This window comes from Mauremys mutica, chromosome 24 (genome assembly GCF_020497125.1).
Source record: "Mauremys mutica isolate MM-2020 ecotype Southern chromosome 24, ASM2049712v1, whole genome shotgun sequence".
NCBI classification, from domain to species: Eukaryota; Metazoa; Chordata; order Testudines; family Geoemydidae; genus Mauremys; species Mauremys mutica.
In genome coordinates this window covers 2,661,910-2,683,751 of record NC_059095.1, presented here as the reverse complement: position 1 = coordinate 2,683,751, position 21,842 = coordinate 2,661,910, and the positions used below count along the sequence as shown (strand labels likewise).

Here is a 21,842-nt window from a genome sequence, read left to right as displayed (position 1 = left end):
ACACGGCCTGCGATCCCAGCCGGTGACTGCAGTGCAGACAGACCCTTCGTGTAGCTGGGGCGGTAACGCAGGCTGAGACGATCCGCCTCCTACAGCTCCCCTGGCCTCTGGCAGCGGGTGGGGAGCTGGCATCCTGGGGTCTCTCTTGAGCAGCGCGGCCGGGGAGAAGGTGGGCAGGGTGGGCGGCCCTGCAGCCAGCTAGCAGAGCCAAGCTGCAGTCGCATGGTGGGAACCGGCCTGGCTGCGAACGAAGGGCTGGCTGCCGACCAGCGGGTGCCAGCTCAGCCTGTAACATGATATTTACCAGCCTCTGCCCGCAGGCGCCGGCTGCCTGAGCAGTGCAGCCACCACCAATGCTCAGCAGAGAGGCACTGGGGCCTGGCCAGGCGTGTGCGTGCAGGGAATCAAGGGGTGGGGCTGCGAAACCGAGGAGCATGAAATAAAAGGTGCTTTAAAGGACCAGGCCTGGGGCTCCCTCTCATTGACGAAGGGATTAGCAGGCGTCCGCATCGCCGGCAGCATTTCCCCTGGCTGCAGAGCTGGGGGTTTCGCTGCCCATTAACCCCTCTGTGTGGGGTTTTTCATAGCGTTTGTAAGGCTGGCAAGAGGGGCCCACCTGGCTGGAGTCTGAGACCCCCCCAGAGCAGCGTCAGCTTTGCACCCCCCTTTTCCCAGGGGAGGGCTCAGCCTCCGTGGCTCACTCCATCCTCGCTGCATCTGCCAGCCAGGAGTCAATCAGTGCCCACGGGCACCTGCACTCCCGTCCCCAGCCTGGCACCACCGCAGACACCAGGCAACGGCCATCACGTGCCACGCCTGCCCTTGGCTGGATTTGAACTGGCGACTCAGTGCCCAAACCCCTGCCCCAGTTGGCCGGGTGGCTGTTCTCAGCCCCTCCTGTCTCTGCAGGGCAGGGCCGTGGCTGCGGGGCAGAGGCCACTCACCTATTTCGCAGTTCTCCCCGGTGAAGCCCTGGTCGCAGCTGCAGCTGTAGATGGTTCCGTTGGACTGGCAGGTCCCACCGTGCAGGCAGGGGTTAGTCTCGCAGGGGTCGGCCTGAGCTGCAAGACACAAGGCACAGGCGCATGGGCACAGGGCAGAGCCCCTTGGGAGACGGGCGCTGAGGCCACTGCCCCCCCAGATTCTCTCAGGCCCCCAGGACTCACGGAGAACACTTCACACATGGGCCATCGCCAGTAATCTGTGCGGGCTCCTCCCGAGCAGGGTTTGCTGGGCAGCCTCCCTGCAGCTCTGCCGCAGCCATGCGTGCTAGCGCTTCCTTCCCCCACCCCCCTGATACCAACTGGGGGGGTCGCTCTGTGGCAGCCCCCTGCAGAGCGAGACCCAGGGCTTGTCTGCACTGCACTTATCTCTGGCTCCCTTGCGAGCGCCGCCCCTAACCCGAGTCCCAGCCACACCTCTGGCTCAAGCACGGGGGTGCTTTGCACTAAGCCGGCCGGCCGACGGGGCCGCCTACACCCAAGTGCTGCTCACACTGGAGCGGCTGTTGTCACTGCTCTGCAGTGTGGACACAGGCCTGAGCCATCTCAGTGCTGCTAGTCCTCCAGTGCCTTCCCACAATTCCTTGCCACTGCCCTCCTCCCTGCTTCAGGAGTGGAAGTCAGGCCCCAGTTCATCCAGCCTGGTTCAGCGTTTGAACCCCATGCGGCTCTGCCCCTGCAGCAGGGCTTCCGTGGGAATGGGGCCCTGAGCGAACTCCAGGAGACAGACACGTGCACACTCTGGTAACGTGCTCGCACGTGACCATCTGCTCGCCCCAGGCCCACCCGCTCCACTCTCCGAATGAAAGCCCAGCTCTGCACCCCTCTCTCCTTCTGGTCCTGGTACACGCCCAGCTGTTAAGCCGTGACAGGGTCTACGCTCTTGATCTCTGCAAGCTGGGATTTTTCTCCCGCTTTCATTCTGGGCCCGCGTGTGGGACCCACCATGCATGCCCGGCACCCAAATGCAGCGTTAAAATATGCAGAAGATTTGCAGCTCAGACGCCTGCCAGCTGGCTCGAGTCGGAATCTAATTCTTTCTTTTTATAATTAGTTCTGACTGACTTTAAACAGTCTCTGGGGGAAGCAGCAGGCAGCCCTCGCATGGCAATGAGGAGTGCTGCCGAACGCCAGCAGCCCTGCAAAGTCCAAGATAGGCGAGTGGACTTCTCTGCCGGCTGAAGTGGAGGAATCTCGCTCCATTTATCTACACAGAAGCACTTAATGAGCAGAGAGGACACACCAGGCAAACTAACAGCTGAGCCCCCTCCAGCAGGAGCTTTGCAATGCGCACCGTGAAAGCCCCTGGCGGAGGGAGAGTGACTGGATGAGCTTAAAGGCAGAAGATGGCTCCTCCAAGCAGCTTTGCCATGCTGTGTGCTACGGCTGGGGCCAGAGGCTACGCTGGCTCGGACCTGCCGGGTACAAAGGGCCGTGTGTTGGTAGCATGGGTAGGAATCCCCCCACTAGCTTTAATCCACCGGCGCGGGTAACAACAGCAGGGAAGATGCTGCCACAGGGGCTAGCAACCCAAGCATGTGCTCAGGATCCCCAGAGTGGGGTTGTACCTTGGAGTCCATCCCTGTTCCCTGCTTCCCACTGCTGCCTCCAGAGCCCCCTGCTAAAGGCTGGGTTTTCAAGTACACAACACCGAGAATTGGGGCCAGATTTTCGCAAGAGCTCAGCATGGGTAATCACGAATTCTTGTAAAACAGGCACATTCTTCCTACAGGAATATTAAAGGTGCAGCACTGCAAAAACAGAATCTCTCTCTCTCTCTCCCCCTCCTTCCTTCCATCCATGGTACCTAGTTCTGTATCAATTCAAACGAGAGGTGGCAAATTTAAAACCAGTATGAGGAAATACTCCCTTACACATTCATCAGTAACCTATGCAACTCATTGCCACGATATAACACCCATCGATCTATCTGTCCCAATACACATCTATCTAATCCAATCAATCTATCTATTCCCATATGCCCCCTCTATCTGTCCTCGTACACTCCCTCGATCTAATCTATCTATCCCCATCCACCCCTTCCCTCAATCTACCCCCATCCACCCACTCTATCCCCATCCACTCCTTCCCTCGATCTGTCTATCCCCAACCACCCCCCTCGAGCTATCTATCCCCATCCACCCCTTCCCTCGATCTGTCTATCCCCATCCACTCCTTCCCTCGATCTATCTATCCCCAACCACTCCCCTCGAGCTATCTATCCCCATCCACCCCTTCCCTCGATCTGTCTATCCTCATCCACCCCTCCCTTGATCTATCTATTGATCTATTTATTCCCATACACCCTCTCTATGTATCCTCGTACACCCCCTCTATCTAAGCTAATCTATCTATCTAATCGCTTTGTTAGATTCTCATCTTTCTCTCCCCAAGCTGGAAGAAAGTGGCTCCCTTTGATTTAGACGCCAGCAGGTGACCCCGAAGGGGTTTAATGCAGAGACTACTGACGCCCCCTAACCTCTGAGTGTGTCTCCTGGGAGCTACGTCTGCAGCCATCTTATTTTTCAAACTGATTAACAGCGGCTCCATGGGGCACCGCGTCCAGCGCAGGAGCAGGGCCTGACCAGGGATGGAAGGAGTTCACAGCCAGTCCTGGGAACAGCTGGAGCCGCTCAGGCTGACCTCAAGGCCCCAGCTGATTGTGCAGGGCACAGCAGGGCCTATCGCAGCCGAGCGCTGGCAGAGGCGGGATCTCCCCTGCACGGGAGCCGCACGGAAAGCTTGCCAGTTCGTGGGGGCTGACGGGATCGTGTGGAGGGCTCGGTGCTGGCGTGGGGCGGCACAATGAGCAGGGGCAAAGAGGCCTCAACTGGAACGCCACCAAATCCCCCCCGGGCTTTTCCCTCGGAGCCTTCGCCCTCCTGCAGCCGACTTCTGAGTCTGAGCTCAGGGAGCCACGTACGGGGGCGAGGCCCTTCGGTCTCCCTTCCAGCCATTGGGGTCGTTTGCATCCAGTGCGTGATGCCTGCCGGGCCGCGGCTGGGCTCAGCCGGCTCTCCATGCTGATTGCTGCGGCCCCGGCACTGACCCCACCGCCCTGGGGAAGGGCTTAATTAGGACCCGGGGACCGAACAGCAAGTGTCACCAGGTGCTCGTGAACCTCCAGGTTAATGGCATAGCAGCCTCGTTTCCTACCCTTCTGCTGCCCAGCATACCTGGCTCTGCATGGGTGCCGGACTGCACCCCTGAGTTTGTTAGTGCAGGGCTGCCTGCGGGTGCTGGGCTGTGTACACTGATTTGTTATTGTAGGGTTGCCTGTGGGTGCTGGGCTTCCCCTTCTCCGCCTCCCCAACCCAGCCAGAAAGCAGAAGGGGTAAGAGAGGAGAGCAGTGCCCGGTGGTAGCTGGGCCTGGGGAGAGCTGGGGCCAGCGCTGATGGAGCAAACCCCAGCAATGGGGCAGTCGCAGTGCCCCTAGCCAGCCAGGGCGGGCAGATGTGCGGGAGGCGAGAAAAAGAATCCAGGAGCCCCGCGGATGTTTGTTTGCTTGGCAAGCATCAGTGCCGCCAGCTCCCACAAGGCGGCAGGGGATGCGCCATCCCCGCCGGCGACGGGAATGGAGCAGACACACTGCTGGAGAGCAGCCAGTAAAGCGGGCACTGAGCGCGTGGGTGAAGGCGCTGCACCCTGGGTGGCGATGGGCATGCTGGAGCCTGGGGCAGGAATCGGAAAGAACAGCTCCGCTTTGAGTGCTTGGGTCTCTTGTTATAAATCCACCCAGACCCAATGACAGAGGCCTCACCCTAGGAGAGAAGGAAAGAATCAACATCTCTCTCCAAGCTGAGCAGTGTCTTGGCTCCGTGAAACCCCGTCCTCTCCAAGCTGCTTCTCCTCGGAGCTGTAAGTGCTTTACCGGGAAGATGTGTTCAAAAGCAAAGCCCCAAGTGCACCTTATTAAAACCATCTCACATCTGGCCCTGGGCTCGCTGGGACCTATTAGCAGGGATGCAGGGGGGCACAGGCCTGCCCATCAGTATGCAGGAGAGCACAGCCCCCCTTTCCTAGGTGCTGTTCTGTGGGCAGCTCGGATTTGTGGGTAGCGGGGGGTCCCCTGGATCTTGACACCGCTAAGGCCAGTGTGGAGAATACTGAGGCTGCAGCACAAGGCTGATGGGTGGGTAAATTCCAGACCTATGAAAGGCAGCGTTCTGGGGCCGGGCTCCATGCGCCATTCACCAAAAACACCCTACAGGGCTGAGCAGAGCAACCCTCAGAGGGAGGGGGCATGCCTGGGGCTTCTCTATCAGGGTTTAGAGACATGCACCAGGTGGCTCCACCCAGGGTGAGGTGCTCCCTGCGTCCTGCACTAATGTGGGAGACCCAGCTCGGATAAGGTGAGGAGGTTACTCTGGGACTGGACCGTAGCCAGGGCTACCTGTCCCCTGGCTGAGCCACCCAGCAACCCTGCAGCATGACCAGCTTCCACGCAGGGATGTCTCTGCAGTCTGGGCTGGCTTGGCCAGGGAGCTGCCGCCAGGATGGGGGAGCAAGGGACAGAGGCCAGGGGGGTGGGTCTGCACAGGGTATGTGTGTGCTGGTGGGGGGCAGTTTGGGGATGGGACCTGCCTGGCTCACTCCACAGGCAGGCAAGGAGGGACACTGAGTGTTATACTCAGAGCCGTGACATGGGGAACTCCTGTCCCGGGGGAAATTCTACCAGATCATAATCTGGTTTTGCCCCAAAACATGACCAAAAAAAGTCAAAATCTGGGAATTTTTCATGAAATGAAACATTCAAAAAATATTTGGTTTTGAACGTATTGTTTGGACTGTTCATTAATGACATTATAGGCTCGCACGGTGCGGCGTATTGACATCGAAGTCTGAAGGATGAAATGGAAACAAAAAGTTTCCGGTGAAAATTTAGATGAAATTGTTACGTTCCCGCAAAACATTTCAATTTCATGGAATCAGCATTTTCCAAGGGAAAATTTCTGGCTGGCTCCTCTTGTAACTAAGAGGCCAGTTCATCCAGGCCTAGCAAGAACCAAGCTGCAGCCCCCACCCCTAGTCAGCGCTGGGGAAAGAAACCCACCTGGGTCAGGTCAGGAGCTGGGGCAGTGGGGAGCTGGCAATGGGGATGCGGGGAGGGCTGGGGAATCACTCCAGGTATGAGTCTGTCTGACCTACCTCCCCGCTGGGGGAAGCTGACTGCTCCCCCTACCCCCCAGCATTAGCACGGCCACAGGACAGAGCCTGTATTGCCCCAGAAACAATACGATCGTGTCAGGTTCCTGCCGGGCGTGCCAGGGCGGAGGGGTGAGGTGCCACCGCACATTTGCTCATCAGGGAGCTGTTTGCAGGGGCTGGGCCCAGCAGCAGCTCCAGCTCCCAGCGCTGACGCATATTTCACCAGCACGCTCCTTTCCCGGCAGTGCAGGAGCCTCAGACTGCGGAATATTAACCGTGTTGACTTTCCCGCCTCTCGGTGGCTCCAAACTTTAAATATATTTGTTGTCTTTCTCCCAGATACTAAAAGTCTTTGGATGCTAAATATTCCCTGCCAGGAGCTGTCTCTCTAGCTATTATTATTAGCAACTGCAAATATTAAATATTTAAAAGCATGGGTTCCTGGCTCGCTCTAACAGCGCAGAGCATGTTGAGAAATCCAGGCTCTGCCTGCAGCCCCCTCGTGGCTGGATGGAGAGCTCTGTATAAAACTCAGCACCGAGGAAATTGGTGCTAATAAAATTAGGATCCCTGATCCCTGGCCTTAACATTGAATCAATCTCTCGATATCCTAGTGTCTAGCTGTTGGGCTGTTTATCTGTCGCCATTCCGAGAGTCTAGTCTTTCTCTCCCGAAATCCTAACCTATCTAACCCGCTACACCCCCTTTATCTGTCATCTATCTACCTATCTATCGCCTAAAATCCTAGTAACTATCTCTCCATCCCTAGAGCCTAGTGGGTCTATCGACTCTGTTTTCTCTATTGTTCTCTCTCTCTCTCTGAAGGCCCCCTGGTTTTAGCAGCCGGGCAGACTTGCTCGCTGAGCTGCGCACAAGGACTCCGCTGTGTTTCCCCCTCGGAGGATCCAGCATGCCAGGAGTCGGCCAGCGTGGAAGAGAAGCTGAGGCTATTTTTTTTGCCAACTTGACTGTATCCAAGTTGCATTTCATCAGTGGGGCCGCTCAGTTGGAGAACCTCTGCGCAGGGTGCGAGGGTGGCTGCACAGGAAGCAGAGCCAGGAAACTAAGACGGATTATTTTGCTCCTTGTTCCATGAGAGATGGGGGACCTCACCCTTTGCTTGGGCCGGGTCCTGCATCCCCAGATGTCCCCCATGACTTCATCAGGCTTTTGGTCAGGCCCTGGGATGGAGGGAGGAGAAGTGCAGGGGTGGGGTGCAGCTACCCAGAAACCTGGGATCAGGAGCAGCAGCAGGCAGAGGAAGAGGAGTGGGGGCGGGGGACACAGAATGGCATCTTACAGTGGGCAGGCTGTTTCCTCCCTCGGAAATGAGTGGCTTCTGAGGGACTGGCTTTGCCAGCCTGGCTGTGAAGACCTGGGTTCAAATCCTGGGGAAGGTCCCAGGGTTTCAGGAATGGCAGGCAAACAACACAGCCACCACATTGTGTAGCACAATTCAGCATGTCTCGGGCATCGGCAGAGCTGGAGGGGGAGCCCAGGACTGGGATAGGAGGAGGGGGCTATGGGTTGGGAGTGGGGAGCACGGTTAGAACTTGCCAAGCTCTTGCTCATGCTCTGCCTGGCTCCAGCAGGTGCCACCACCCCCTGCTCCCAGCACTGACCCCGTTCCCGGCTCTGCGGGGCACCACTTACCCAGTGTGCTGGCCTTGCCCTCCCTGGTCCAGGCCGGGCTCTCCTTCTCCCCCACAAACGGCAGCACTTGCTCCTCTCCGCTCCCGCTGTCGGCCTCCCTGTCCGCCAGCAAAAGCCCCTGGGCCTCGTCAATCACGGGCTGGAGAACGAATCTGTCCAGCTCCGCCTTGGGTTCCTCGAAGGCCTGGCTGGTGTGCACGGCGGGCTCCAGGCTGCCTTCCTCCCGGGACCCGGCAACCAGCGGGGACAAGTCAGTCGGCAAGCTGGGCAGGGGGTCCTGAGGGCTGGCGCTCACCCTTGGCCTTTGTTCCAGCTGGGGTGGCCCAGCTGCAGAGCCCCACGGCGTCAGGGGCTCCTCCCTCTTGGCTTCCCCTGAGACATCCTCCGCGTTGGGCTCTGTGTGGCTTGCAGCAGCCGGTGTGGAGGGTGAGCTCTCAAGCCCCGTGGCGCCGGTGGTTCCTGGCAGCCCAGTCATTGTGACAGCAGCCTGGGCTGGTCCTGCTGCAGGGGCTCGGTTAGCAACAGCGCCGGGGAGCGTGGGACCCGCTGCGGGGGAGCGGGCAGGCTCCGTGATTGCCAGCGATGGCTGTAGGAGGCTGATGGCAGCTGCTGCCACCATCTGCCCCCTCCTGGTCACCGGCCAGTTGGTCCCTGCTGGCTTGTAGGGGCCCAGAGCCATGGTCTGGGTGGTGCCAAAAGGCAGTGTCGGGGGACCCACAGTCTGCTCCGCTGACCCGTCCCCGGACAGTGCTGCAGCCAAGTACACGTCCTCCCCCTCCAGCTCCTGTGGCTGCGGCTGGCCGGCTGCCATTGCCCAGGCTGGGCTGGGCTGCGTGGCAGGTTCGCGGCTGGCCGGCTCGCTGTGCCTGGCTGGTGCCACCCAAGGGTCAGAGCGGGTGGGTTCTGGGGATGGAATCTCCTCGGCGGGATGAGTGACCGCGCCTTCGCCTTGCAGCTCAGCCTGCTCGTCTCTCAGCTCCCAGGCTGGGCCAGGCAGGCTGGGCAGCGTTTCCTCTGTCCCCGGGGGTTCATCCAGAGACTCCAAGCCCAGAGCCCTGTGGGCGCCCGTGCCAGCTCTCTCCCTGGGATCCTTGGAGCCGGAGCTCTCAGTGCTGGCTGCTGGGCTGCCAGCGCGGCCAGCCAAGGAAATGAACCTCTCAGTAAAGCTCACGGCTTTGCCCTTCCTCTCCGGGAAGCTGTACTCCGCAGCGCCGCTGCCTTCGCTGCCCCCGGGGTGGGGATGGGCGGAGGGGGGCGCCCCTGGCTCCTCAGCGTGGGGGGGGAGTAGTGCATGCAGGGGGGCCCTGGGGAGGGCAGGCAGCGGTGGGATGGGGGTGGCACCCTCCTCACTGGAGGTGATCTCCCCAGAGGAATCCTCCGCATCCTCCCCAGGGGGTGGCAGCCCCAGGCCGCCCGCCTGGGGGTAGTCGCCTCGGACGCTGGAGCTGGGGAGCGGCGGGTCGAGAGCAGCCTCCTCCAGGGGACTGAGAGCGTTTCCTGGGGTCAGGGTGCCGGCCGGGCCCAGAGACAGTCCACTGGCTGCCGGCGTCGGGCTGCTGTCAGAGCTCCAGTCCTGTCTTCCCTCCTCTGCGCTGGCTGCTGTCTCTGCCGCCCCCCGAGTACCCATCAGTGACTCTCCCATCCCGCTGGTATCGATCGCCTGCCCTGCCCAAGGACTGTTGCTGGACGGGGGGTGGTCAGTGGGAGCCCCACGGCTGTGCTGGGGGAGCGGCGGTGTCAGGCGGAGGGTCCATTGCGGCTGTTCTTTCTGGCCGGGAGCGGATGGCAAGGGGGGCGCTGGGGTTGTCCCCATCTGCGGGAGCCATGGGTGTGCTGATCCCCTTTGCTCTGCAAAAAGCCAGAGATGTTGGTTAGCAGAAGGCCCTGGAGCATGGATCACACACTCAGCTACACCGGGAGTCCCCCTCTAAATACAGTAATCGGACAACAGCAGGACCCACGCAGGCCAAAGGGAAGGGGCCAATCCTGGCAGTGCAGGGCTTTGACTGCAGAACTCCCATTGGGCCCATCCTGGCTCCTGGTCGCACTGATTTCAGCAGGGTTGGGGGGAGACTCTGCCATGCGCTGGGGGTGTTACTCATCGCTAGGGCAGCAGGGGAGAGACACAGCAGCCAGCTGAGTCCTGTTCATTCGGCTTCCCTTCCGAGCCCCCCCCCCCGCCGACCCCAAGTCCCATATTAGTCATTATGGATGATGAGTTAAGCATGGACAATGTGCTAGGAGCTGTACAAGACCCGATGCCCTGAGTGGAGAGCCCCACCCATGCGGGAGCCTGTAACCATTGCGGAGCTCATTGCCGAGGCTCGTCTCAGTGCTGGGATGGTGTGACTGTAAACACTCGGGTCTTGGTGGGCTAGTGCAGAACGCAGAGGTGTTTCATGTTGGCAGAGGGGAAGGGGTGTGTGTGTGGGTCAGAGCACAGTAATAGCAGTCAGGACTCCTGGGTTCTCTTCCTGGCTCTGGAAGGGGAGTGTTGTGGTTAGAGCAGGGAGGGCTGGCATCAGGACTTTGACAGTCTCACCTAGGGCCAAATTCTCAAACCAGGTAGGGATGCGGTGGCATGGACGGAGCTGTGCCTGACATGCTGACACAGTCACCGCATTTGTGCATGTACATCAGCTACGTGTGCGTGCGAACGGCCAGACGGGGCTACTGCACCTGCATGTGTGAGAATCATTTGTGCAAATTCAATACGCAAAAAATACCAGTGCTTTCGGCCACGTGCCCTGGCTCTGCCTTGCTCCTCAGCCGTGGGCCAGGAGCTCTTGGGGGCAGGCTGTGGGTATACAACGCGGGGGGATCCTGGGACAGAAAGTACCCTCTGTGCACAAGGTGCTATTGAGTGGCTGGACGCCCATCACCCCGGCCCCTCTCCCTGGGCTGTGACGAGCACTGAGCACTCAGTTACGCAGCCCTGCTCTGCGCTGCCATATTATTACAAGGACTTGATAATGGCCTTTAATGATGAGCAGCAGCAGATCCCGGCTAGGCAAGGTTGCCATGGCTACTGGCTCCTCATCACTCAGGCAACATCTGGGGAGGAGGCTCCCCCACTCTGAAGGCCTCGTTAGTTGCCAAGTGATGGGGGGCTGCACATGATGCTCTCTCTCCTGGCGGGGGAGGGGAGACCGCCCTTTGTCCAGGGGAGATTCCCTCAGGTGTGGGGGGGAGGGGGGAATGTGGGAGATGGGGTGGAGAAGGGGGCAGGAAAGGACCCAACAGTCCCTGGGAGCAGGGGGGAGGGAGAGCAAGGGAGCTGTTTGTACCGGCAGTGAATTCAGTGCAGATGGGAGGGGGTGGGGGGAAGGGAGGGGTGCCCTTGCATGGGGACAGGGAGTCTGTGGACAAGGAGGGAAGGGGGCAGAGTGAGCCGGTGGGGGGGGGGCTGGTGGTGTATTGTTGGGGCTCTCTGGCTCACTGCCCCACCTCCCTGAGTCCCTCACAGGGACCTGGTCCTGTCTGCGCCGCGCCCGGCCCGACGGGGACCCCATCTCGCCTGGGGTCTGTGAGGCTCCCAGCACAACGGGGCCCCGATCCTTGGGAGTGTAGATGCTCCCATGATACAGCGAAGAAGAGGTCAGGCCAGGGCAGAGCAGGAGTAACCCTGTGGCCATTGATAGAATTGCAGGTGTAAGGAGAGGACTGACTGTCCTCGGAATGGGGTGAAATGAAACGCGTCTCTCTGTCTAGATACAAATCGCTCAGATCATGGGGCTGCCTTGGCGAACGCATGGGCAGATGGTCAGTCCTGCATTATAAAGCTGCAGCGGCTGCAAAGAATTCCACTCCCCCCCCACCCCCGGAACGAGGTTAATTAGAGATACTCACTGTAGCCGGCCTGCCCCTCGGCCTGCCCGTCCACTTCGTTGGAGATGGGGTAGGCGCCTTCCCCTGCGTGGGCCTTGGCAGTGGGGTTGGCTGTGGGAAGGATCTCGACTGCGTTGTCCACTCTGCCTTTCATCTCCTGTGCCAGGCCAGGGGCGGGCGTGAGGCCCCCCCAAGCGTTCCCGTCCACGTCCTGGGCTTGTCCCTCGCGCTGCAGCTGGAAGTAGCGGCCGTTCAGCCCCGAGGAGACGCTCTTCTTGGTAGGTTCGGGGCCGTGGGGCAGATGGCTGGGTTCATCCGGAGCAGCGGGGCTCAGCTGCTCAGGCTTGTTGGCAGCGGATGATGCCCCCATGCTATCCTGGGCCACAGTGCTAGCGGCTCCTTCCTGGGGAAGCTCTGGGGCAGGGCTTTGGGAAGGTGGCTGCGGATCAGCTGACAGGGGCCCCTGCGTGATGCCAGTGTGCCAGGTTGGCTGGAAGGCATCGGTGGTCTCCCCCAGGGCTGGGGCGTCTCTTTCCTCAGAGGACAGCTGGCTGGGGCCAGGAGTCTCCTCCCAGCGGCCTGTGGTGAAGCCCAGCGGCTCATGGGCTCCCTGGTCGCTGCTCACCCCATGCGCTGGTGCCTGGTCGACCATATTCAGAGACTGATCTTCCCCCGGCCCAGCCGGAAAGGAGACTGAAGAGGGTTTCGGAGACACAGTGTCAGCCAGAACCCCGGCCCCTTCCAGAGCGGGAGCTACCGTGGCTGCTGCCCTCTCGGATCCCCCCTGGGGGGCCTGGCTAGCCGTCACCAGCTGCAGCTGCTCATCCTCCGTCAGGACTGGCCCCAGCAGCTTGTGCCACAGGTTGTAGCGATCGCGGGTGATCTCCCTGGAGTCCCCGGACACGCTGGGGTCTTTGCGCTCCTTGGGAATCGGCTCGTTTCGCGCCAGAGGCAGCTGCTCCTCGGCATGTTCCACCAAGACGTTGTCAATGCCCAGAGGGTCAGGCCCCGCCGGCTCCAACCCATCCAGATCCTGCTCCGGCTGCCGGCGGTCCAGGCTGCTCTCTGTTTTCTCAGGCCTCAACTCGTCTGGTTTCTTCTGCGACGGGGATGGCTGCTGACCCGCTGCAAAGAGACGAACGAGCAGGAGCTGACACAGGCTGCTCTGATCCAAATGGACAGAGACGAGAACCGGGCGTGTGCAAACAGGGACTCAGTGGGATTCACCCAGCAAGGGCAGGAAGCCCCCCTGCGAACCAGGCCTGGCCCCAGAGCCAGGTGAAACCCGGGGGCCTGCAAGTCTCGTTTGGCTCCGGCCCCTACGGGGTTGCAGGAGTGTTGGGGAGATGAAGCCTTGCGAGTGAGCATGAGGGGTGGGGGGCACAGGAACGCCAGGACGAGCCCGTTTCCTGTTTGAGTCACTAATGGACAGTGTGAGAGGCAGCTGACCAAGCGACTTGCACCATCCCCAGGGAGTAATGGAGGGATCTCCGAGCCCTGTGCCAGGGTCGTTAACGGAGGGGTCACCACACGCAAAGCAGGGCCGTGGCACAGGTGGGGAACCGAGCCATGGGAGGTGTGTAAAAGGATTCACGGTCATGGGGGGGTGGGGTGGCGCAGGGACAGGCAGGCACCAGGGTTGTGGGGTGGGTGGGTGATGCAGGGATTAGACGGGCACCAGGGCTATGGGGTGGGTGGGTAGTGCAGGGACAGGCGTGCACCAGGGTCATGGGGGCGGTGTGCAGGGACAGGCAGGCACCAGGGTCATGGGGTGGGTGGGTGACGCAGGGATTAGACGGGCACCAGGGTCGTGGGGCAGGTGGGTGACGCAGGGATTGGCGGGCACCAGGGTCGTGGGGCAGGTGGGTGACGCAGGGATTGGCGGGCACCAGGGTCGTGGGGCAGGTGGGTGACGCAGGGATTGGCAGGCACCAGGGCTGCAGGGTGTGTGGGTGACACAGGGACAGGTGTGCACCAGGGTCATGGGGTGGGGGTGTAGCACAGAGACAGGCAGGCACCATGGTTGTGGGGTGGGTGGTACAGGGATAGGCGGGCACCAGGGTCATGGGGTGGGTGGGTGACGCAGGGATTAGACAGGCACCAGGGCTGCAGGGTGGGTGGGTGACACGGGGACAGGTGTGCACCAGGGTCATGGGGTGGGGTGCAGGGACAGGCAGGCACCAGGGTCGTGGGGCAGGTGGGTGGTTTTAATGACACAGCGGGTGATTCTGGATCAGAAAGTGGACAGGCCCATCATCCCTGGTCCGATCGGTCCCTGGAAGGGATGCCCTCACTCCCACCTACCTTTGTAGCAGTAGGCGTCAAACTTGGAGGCTGGGTCCGGGAAGCCTGTCCGGTTGGGGAACTGGTACACGGTCCTCACGCCCGGCTCGTCCCCGCCACATTTTTTACGTGGGGTCCTGATTGGGTAGCGGACGCTTCCGTCAGCCAGCCAGCCTGGGTCGCACTGGTCCAAGCCGTCCCTCCAGGCTAAGTACAGCTGGCCCGTGGTGGCTAGCGAGGCCCCCCGGCTCTGGCAGTGCTTCCTGGCTCCCTGAGACGTCAGCCGTCCGGGCGTGGAGACGTAGAACACTTTCCCTGCAAGGGGAAGAAAAGCCCATTGCTACATACAGCTCACCAGTCACCCGGCTCATTGCTGCAGTGCAGCCATCTCTGGGGTGGAATGCAACCACAGCTTAACAGTGCTGTATAACCGCTGGGATGTGAACTGAAGCCTAGTGGTGCAACAGAGCCATTGACTTTGCTAGAGTGATGCTGACTTACGCCAGCTGCGGAGCTGGGCCTCTTGCATCACATAGAAGCTGCACGAGGGATGGCAGGTTCATGCTGGCATCCAGCCAAGATATGTGAGCTGGCCCTGCTTAGGCCTGGGAACCTTTGCTACCAGTCAGCACTCAGGGCCCCACCTCCCCTCTCCTCTGGGGAAAAGCCCCTCCAGCAGCACAGCGCCCGCTGTCATCCCACCGGGAAGCTGGCGCAGAACCGGCTCCGAAGGGCAAACATCACCACCACTTGCTGAGAGACCCTAGGGTCTCCCCTCCAAGCACTGGCCAGGCCTCCTCCTGCTTAGCTTGCAAGGCCTGCCACAGCACAAATCCCAGGGGGAGAGGGGGTGCAGCTGTAGCATCACCGAGTCACCCCACCGCTCAAGGTCACCAGAAAGGCTTCAGGTGCAAAGAGGCAATAAATTCTCCTTTGCTCCGTTTGCTGACACGGCCGTGAAATCAGCATCCGTCAGCCCGGGAGCTCGGAGCAGAGGAATGCATTTTTAAAGTCTTCACTGCTTAAGCAATAAGGCACAGCCAGGTGCACGGTGCTCCTCAGTTTATCACCGTCCCCCGGGGGTGGCATGCAGCCAGCCGCGTGTCGCCAATCCATCAGGAGCCGCCCGGCGCTGGCTGAGGATCAGCCCTCAGGGAGCCTTTTATTGACTCTCAAAGAGCAGCAGCGGAAGCTGCAGGTGGAGGGGAGATGGCCAGGGCTTGGCACCAAGGAGCCTGCTCCCTGCCCTGAACCTCTTGGGGTAGAAATCCTCCTGGCTTCTCTGCACCCAGCAGGGACTGGGGACCCTGCTGGAGAGACGCTCCCAGCCCAGAGGTGCCCCCCTCCAGCCATGTCCCAGCCCCACTGGCCAGCCCCCAAAAGCAGGCAGCAGGAGGGGCCCTTTGGGGCTGCCTAGGAAAGCGTTGTCAGGAAAGGGCCCGCGCCTCGGGCTTGCCTCGGAGCTCCCTGGCGTAGCAGTAGACATCATAGGCTTCGCTGGCTTCCCGCTCCCCGTAGCTGCGGATGCCCGGGAGGCTGCTGCGGTCTCCGTAGCAGCCAGGTCTGGAGAGCGTGATGGGGTACCTGTGGGGAGCAGGTGCAGAGCAGCGGTCATGGGCCTGGATCAGCCCTTGCCCTGCCCGTCCCACAAGCCTCGGACAGCCACAGAACAGATGCTCCTTCCGTGTTGCTACGCTTTAAAGCAGGAAACAGAGTGCAAAGGGGGAGATGGGGGGGTCACAGCTTCACAGCATCCCCACTGGTGACTGCAGGGAGCTAGGGTGGGGGTAGGGGCCTGGTGTCTCTGCAGGGGGCCCTTTGACAGCAGAGATGCCAAGCCCCAGCTCTCAGAATTTGTGACGGATCCGGCTGCATGACACTCAGGCGGCGGCACATTGATCTAGCAGAGAATCACTCGCCACGGGGAACCGCGCTGGAATCAAGCAGCCGTCACTTTGATTCAGGTCAGAAGCTGAGGGTGTCTGATGGCAATTTCAATGATAATGGAGAAGAGGTGGAGGGGGAAAAATCTCTTTATCTAGAGGAGAGCTGGGGGCCCAGGGGGATGGAGAGATGTAGAGGGGCAGGGGGGAGCTGGAGGTGTAGAGATGGGAGATGTAAGTGCAGATCTGTGTCCTGAACCCAAAGGAGAACTGTCCTCTGTGGTTAGCTGTTTGCTAACAGCAGAAGGGCAGCCTCAAAGTGCTTGGCGGGGATTAACCACCTTCCACCCCCCACTCTCAGGCTGGTCAGGGTCATTCTCCCCAGTTTGCGGATGGGGAAACGTAGGCACAGAGCAGGGACATGACTCACTCAAGGTCACACAGCGAGTCAGTGGCAGAGATGGGAGCAGATCTGTGCACATGGGACAGGCCTGCACTGTGCATCAGTTACCAAACCCCTTGCCTGATCTGCAGACACAAAGGTGTTTTGCACACACATTTTGCATGTGCGGGAACCTGCTTTGGGCAGATTTTGCAGGCTGCTGCCATCTGAATCTATGGCTCAGTGGCTGCTGCTTAGCTGGGTGCCTCTGGGCCACCGGCATGGCTGCTTTGCTGGGTCAGGGCTGTGTTACGGGAGCCTGGGCCCACAGGGAAATAGGGATCTAGGGTCTCCAAAGGAGGGATACAACATCACATCGATTCCCAGGGCTCCGGTGCTGCCAGGCGTGGTGCAAGATGCAGAAACGAAGCAGCCGCGTCGCACTGGGAAGCTGTCCCATAGTCCCACCCCCATCACCGAATGGCCACTCTCCAACAGGGCTACTCCCCAAGCCGCATCCTGACAGCGCCCAGGATCCGGGGGCTCCCCCGTTTACCGGACGGTCTGGTCGGCCAGCCAACCAGCATCGCAGTTGTCGTAGCCATCTTCGAAGGCAGCCTGCAGGTGACGCGGGGAGGCGATGACGGCGGAGTTCTCCCGGCAGGTGTGCTGGGCCTCAGGGAAGGTCAGCGCATAGCGGTTGCTGGCGGCTCGGTAGTGGAACACCACGCCTGGGGAGAAGGGGACATGCGGGGCGTGAGCAGGGGACAAGGCCGACGGGGGCTGCGCAGGAGGGAGGGAGGAAGGAGCCCCCCCCCCCCCAATCGGCCCAGAGACAGTTTGTCTTAGAGACAAAGTAAATTCTACGCTAGTGAAAGGGGCTGGATTGATAGCCCTGGAGCCTGCCGTTTTCTGTTTATCCACAGAGAAGGTGTTTGCCCAAAGTGACACAGTGACAGAGCTGGGGACATAAGGCAGCTGTCAGGATTCTCAGCCCCCCCGATCACACTCACCTTGCAGCACTGGGAATAGAACCCAGGAGTCCTGCCTCCCAGTCTTCCCCTTGCTCTAACCCACTAGACCCCACTCCCCTCCCTGAGCCAGTAATAGAACCCAGGAGTCCTGGCTCCCAGCCCCCTCTGCTCTAACCCACTAGACCCCACTCCCCTCCCGGAGCCAGCAGCAGACCCCTCTGAAAGAGCAAAGCAAATCACGAGCAAGGCCCCAGCCCTGCGGAGCCGCTATTGCTCCAGGGGGAAGCCTCAGGAGGAGGCTGAGAAGCAGCCGGCAGCGTTTGCTCGTGGAGCGTTGACAGCACCAGAACAGGGCTATGCGCAGATAGAGGAGGAGTCACTGGCCATGTGCTGTCAGGGTGGAAAGACTCCATCAGTTCCCCTTTGGACACCAGCTGGATGTGCAGCCTGAGCACGAGCCATGAGCATCAGCGGGAAGCTGCTTCCGGGAGGGCCCAAGTGACTACACTGCAAGTTACTGAGACTCCAGCATGCCGGGGTGCAGAGACAGCGCACCCCTGCTCAGTGCACATGACACACACATACATACAGCCAGACAGTTCTGCCGACAAAGGAGAGAGACCCAGAGCCAGCGGTGCCCTGAGAGATACCAGTGCCACTGCCTACCCTGCTGTTATACGGTGCAGCAGCAGCTGCAGTGATTCCAGCTGCCCCCAGGACTGAGCTCACCTCCAGCTCCTGGGACTGGCAGCGCACGGCAGTGGCTGGGCTCTGGCCAGCCTGGAGTAGCCGACACTCCCGCAGTGGCTCTCCCGTAGGCATCCAATGGGAAACTAATCACCTGTTTGGCTTGTGCATCACCGCGGAGGTGGGGGTGAGGGAGGTGGCAGAGGAAGTGTCCACTCTGGTGCTTGGCCTCCCTGGCTCACGACCCCCATCCTGCCGGCGTGCCCCCCCCCCCACGCTGCCATGCCCTCAACTTACCCGTGACCTCCAGGGGCAGCAGGTCCTGCTCGTCGTCGACACCGGCCACCACCTCGCAGCGGTACAGCCCAGCGTCGCTGGCCCGCGCCGCGCTGATCACCAGGGTGGCGTTGTAGCGGTTGCTGGGGTAGCCAGGCAGGGACACCCTCCCCTCGTAGGCTTTCACCACCTTCACCACGTTATCCTTGGCCACCAGGACTGGCACGTCCTCCTTCTGCCCAGATGCCGCCTGCACCTTGCTCCATTTGATGCGAGGCGGGTCCGGTGGCTCATTGGGCCCCAGCGAGGCCGAAGGCTGGAGCAAGAAGAGGCAGGGCAGGGCCACTGGCTCAGCCAGCCCCACACGCAGCGGCTGGTGCTGGACCTTGTTGATGCGAATCACCTTCCCATTGTCCTGGGAGCCTGCAGGAGAGAGAGAAAGAGGAGAGGGGATCAGAGGGAGGTGTAACCCTGGGGGGAGCGTGACACCCCTGTGATGGGCACAGCAGAGGGAAAGAGACAGAGACGCATGTTCTGGCCAAACCATCTCAGACTCAGGACCGACCCCAAGCTCAAATCGGAACCGACTCCAGGGTGCAGAAAAGTCCCCTGCATTTCCCCCGACAGTTTCATCCTCGCTTTATCCGGCTGGGATCCGGCAGTGCTGAGCTGCCACCGGGAAGCTATTGGGGTCCATTTCCAGCCCCCAGCCCCACGATGATGAGCGTTTGGACCAGGTCTCCCATATGGTCCCCAAGCTCCTGCGATCCGTTCCCACTGGGCGACTCTCAGAGCGTCCATTCCCTGGGAGCGTCACACGGCGAGGACAGGGCGAGATCAAGCAGCCCTGTCGATCCCTCGCTGACGCCTGCAGACTCACGCGCAGGCAAGGGGCAGTTCATACCAGCGCCAGTGGCTGCACCCCTCCTGGCTGGTATCCATTCCCCCTGCAGGCCCGCGATCACTCCCACACTGCAGACACCGGGGGGGCTTTCTGGATGACTGGTATAAAGCAAGTGAGCTGCGGCAGGGAGCAGGGTCCTGCTCAATGCAGGGGGATGCAGATCAGCTCTGGTTACTAGCTTTCACCCCCTTGGCCCTGGAGCTGCGGCAGGTGCCGAGACAGCCTGAACCAGACCCGCCAGGTCAGAAGGCCCTTGGGCTGCGGTGATGTCCCCTGTTGAAGCCCAGCTCCGGATCTCCAGCACTGAGCTGGAAACACCTTCTGCAGAACAGCGCGGCAGGCTCCCACCAAGCCAGGCTGGCAGCACACAGCAAGGCCCAGCCGCCTTTGCTCACAAGGAAGAGCCCTGTAGACGTCAGTGGGCCCCAGTGTGACCTCGCTGCCGGGGAGGATACCAGCTACTTGGGGGCAGGTGAGAGCAGGATCGGAGGAGCGAGCCTGTGGTCAGCATGCACCTGCTGCTGCACCGACAGACACACTGCAAGGGACCTCCAGCCAGCCCCCAGGTTCTGTAGCACCGTAGAGCTATCTGCTACCTCTGCAGCAGGCGGCACAGGGCGTGGCTAGAAACAGGCCTCTGGCCTAGGCTGGACAGCCCATGACTCTATTCTGCTAGGGCCCTTTGCCGGGCTCCTGCACAGCACGCACAGTGCTGGAGATGCTGGGACGGCTTTAGCAGCAGGGCTGTCTGGGCATGAAAGGGTGGCAGGCAATCCGGTCCCGGCAGGCAGCTAGCTTGATTGGCCCAAGCTGTGCTTAATTGCATGAGTGCTGACACCTGCAGCAGGGAGCCCGGGATAAAAGCAGCCCTGGCAAACCTGGGCTAGTGGCACTGGGGCGCAGGTGCAGTGAGGGGAGGGGTGAGCTGGGCAGGGTTCTTTAGCGAGTGGAAGATAAAGTAGCTAAATATCGGCTTAGATCAGGAGTCCTTTCTAAGCTGCAATTAACAATTCTCCTTCTTAATTGCATGTTTGCAACCCTCTTCTCTCCTCTCAAACATACTCTGAACCCCCCCAGGGCTCTCCTTTGTCATAGGCAAGAATAAAAGCTGAGTCTCCTGTGAGAAAATGCAGCATGTGCCTTCTCCAGAGAGGGGTGTCTGAATGCGAAATGGAAGGTGCCTCTGAAGGAAGGAGGCAGGGGCCTGAGACGGGAGGGAGCTGGGCTCCGGTCCTGGCAGGGTGTGACTCTGGCCAAGTCTCTGCATCTCCTTCTCTGGAAAATGGGGTTAATGAACAGCCAATATTGTGAACCTCAAATGATCAGAGACCATGAAGCAGTCACCAAAGATCATGAGTTTGGCTTCCTAGTGAAGAGATTTAAACAGGATGATAACTAGTGGGTTCTTTCCTTTTGCTTTCTGGTGATGGGGCCATTTTCCATCTCCTCTCTGCAACCAGCAGAGCCAGAAACTTACCCTTTTGAAATAAAATGAAAGCTGAGACTTGCACTTAATCCCATGAATCCAGAGGCTGGGGCTTAAAGGAAATGCTGGGAGGCTGGTGATACAACTGGGAGCACTGCCCTGACGAGCTGCCTGATCTAGGTGGGGGCCTCTAGGAGCTACCCCAATTCACATGATAAGGAGGGAGGGGGAGTTTTTGAGATACAGGCCCCTCCCCCACTACCAGCAATGCAACCCCGTCTCCCTGAGCTTGTTCTAGCCAAATGGTGTTGCCATGTTACCAGCCTGTCCTGCCAAATGAGACGTGCCCAGGCCAGAGGCTCTGTTCCTCCCCATGTTCCTCCAGCTTGGGCCCCACTGCTAAGAGCTTCCTATGGCGGCCAGACTATTGAGTGGACAGTGGGCACTGAGCTAAAGGCCCTTGGCCATGTCTATTGGGTTGCCATGGCACCCACACAGTCCACCCCTGCCCCGGGGTGTATAAGGGGGAAAGCGAGAGGTCTGGGCGCTGGGGCGAGTAACAAAGGTCCCGTGGATGCCGTGGGCTGGTCTATGGAGGTGTCAAGGCCAGAAACTGAGGCTCCTCGGTGCGCGCAGCATGATGGGGCAGGGGGGCGCCATGCTGGGAAATCTTTGAGCTGCCCATTGGCCTGGTCTCTCTGAGGCCCGAGGACCAGCTTTTACTGTGAGGTTTGTGTTTGCAAGCTCCCTGCCTGCCATCCCTGCTCTAGCTCCTTGCACTTGGTCCACCAGCCCCCCGAGGGATTGAGCTGTATGCAAAGCAGCGCCCCAGGGAAAGCCGTGTCCCGCTCCACATGAGTAACCCAGAACCCACCAGGCTCCCTGGCTGGGATGACGTTCCCTAGGGCAGCATCAAAGAACTGCACTGCAAGGATTAATCTACCTCAACGTTGTAGAGTCCAGGTGGGGGCCCTTCCATGTGGTGCCATCAATTTCTAGGTGGTGCCAGCATGTATGAAAATAGAAACCATGTGCAAATGGAAACCCCCATAGTGGTATCCCCTGGCACCATGCTTGACGCCCTTAGCATCTTTGTGTGTTCTAAGCTGGATCTTAGAGCTTGCAATAAATGCTACTGTTACTCCTCTGTTGAGCCAGTTTCCACTGGAGGAGGAATAAGTGAAGTAGAGTCTCTGTATTTTCCTAGTGTAACTATTTACGTCATATACACCAGACCTGGAACAGAGGTGGCCACAAATGGTACACAGCCACTTCCCTCTGTCTGAACTTTTGCTCAAATGTAAAGTCCTACATCTAGGAGCAAAGAATGCAGGCCATACTCAGAGCACAGGGGACTATCCTGGGAGGCAGTGACTCTGAAAAGGATTTGTGGGTC

General features: G+C 60.1%; 1 protein-coding gene across 2 annotated transcripts in view; it reads right to left on the bottom strand.

Moving 5' to 3' along the window:
- The window catches only part of NCAN (neurocan), a 61,898-nt gene that overhangs the window by 20,092 nt on the left and 19,964 nt on the right, over positions 1–21,842 (bottom strand). For both annotated transcript variants that reach the window (XM_044999002.1, XM_044999003.1), the window contains exons 4-10: positions 18,138–18,539; positions 16,736–16,910; positions 15,371–15,498; positions 13,936–14,229; positions 11,653–12,756; positions 7,804–9,651; positions 945–1,061 (exon numbers count right to left, since the gene is read on the bottom strand). In XM_044999002.1, the coding sequence (XP_044854937.1) occupies positions 945–1,061; positions 7,804–9,651; positions 11,653–12,756; positions 13,936–14,229; positions 15,371–15,498; positions 16,736–16,910; positions 18,138–18,539 (4,068 nt within the window). The remainder of the gene's footprint in view (positions 1–944; positions 1,062–7,803; positions 9,652–11,652; positions 12,757–13,935; positions 14,230–15,370; positions 15,499–16,735; positions 16,911–18,137; positions 18,540–21,842) is intronic.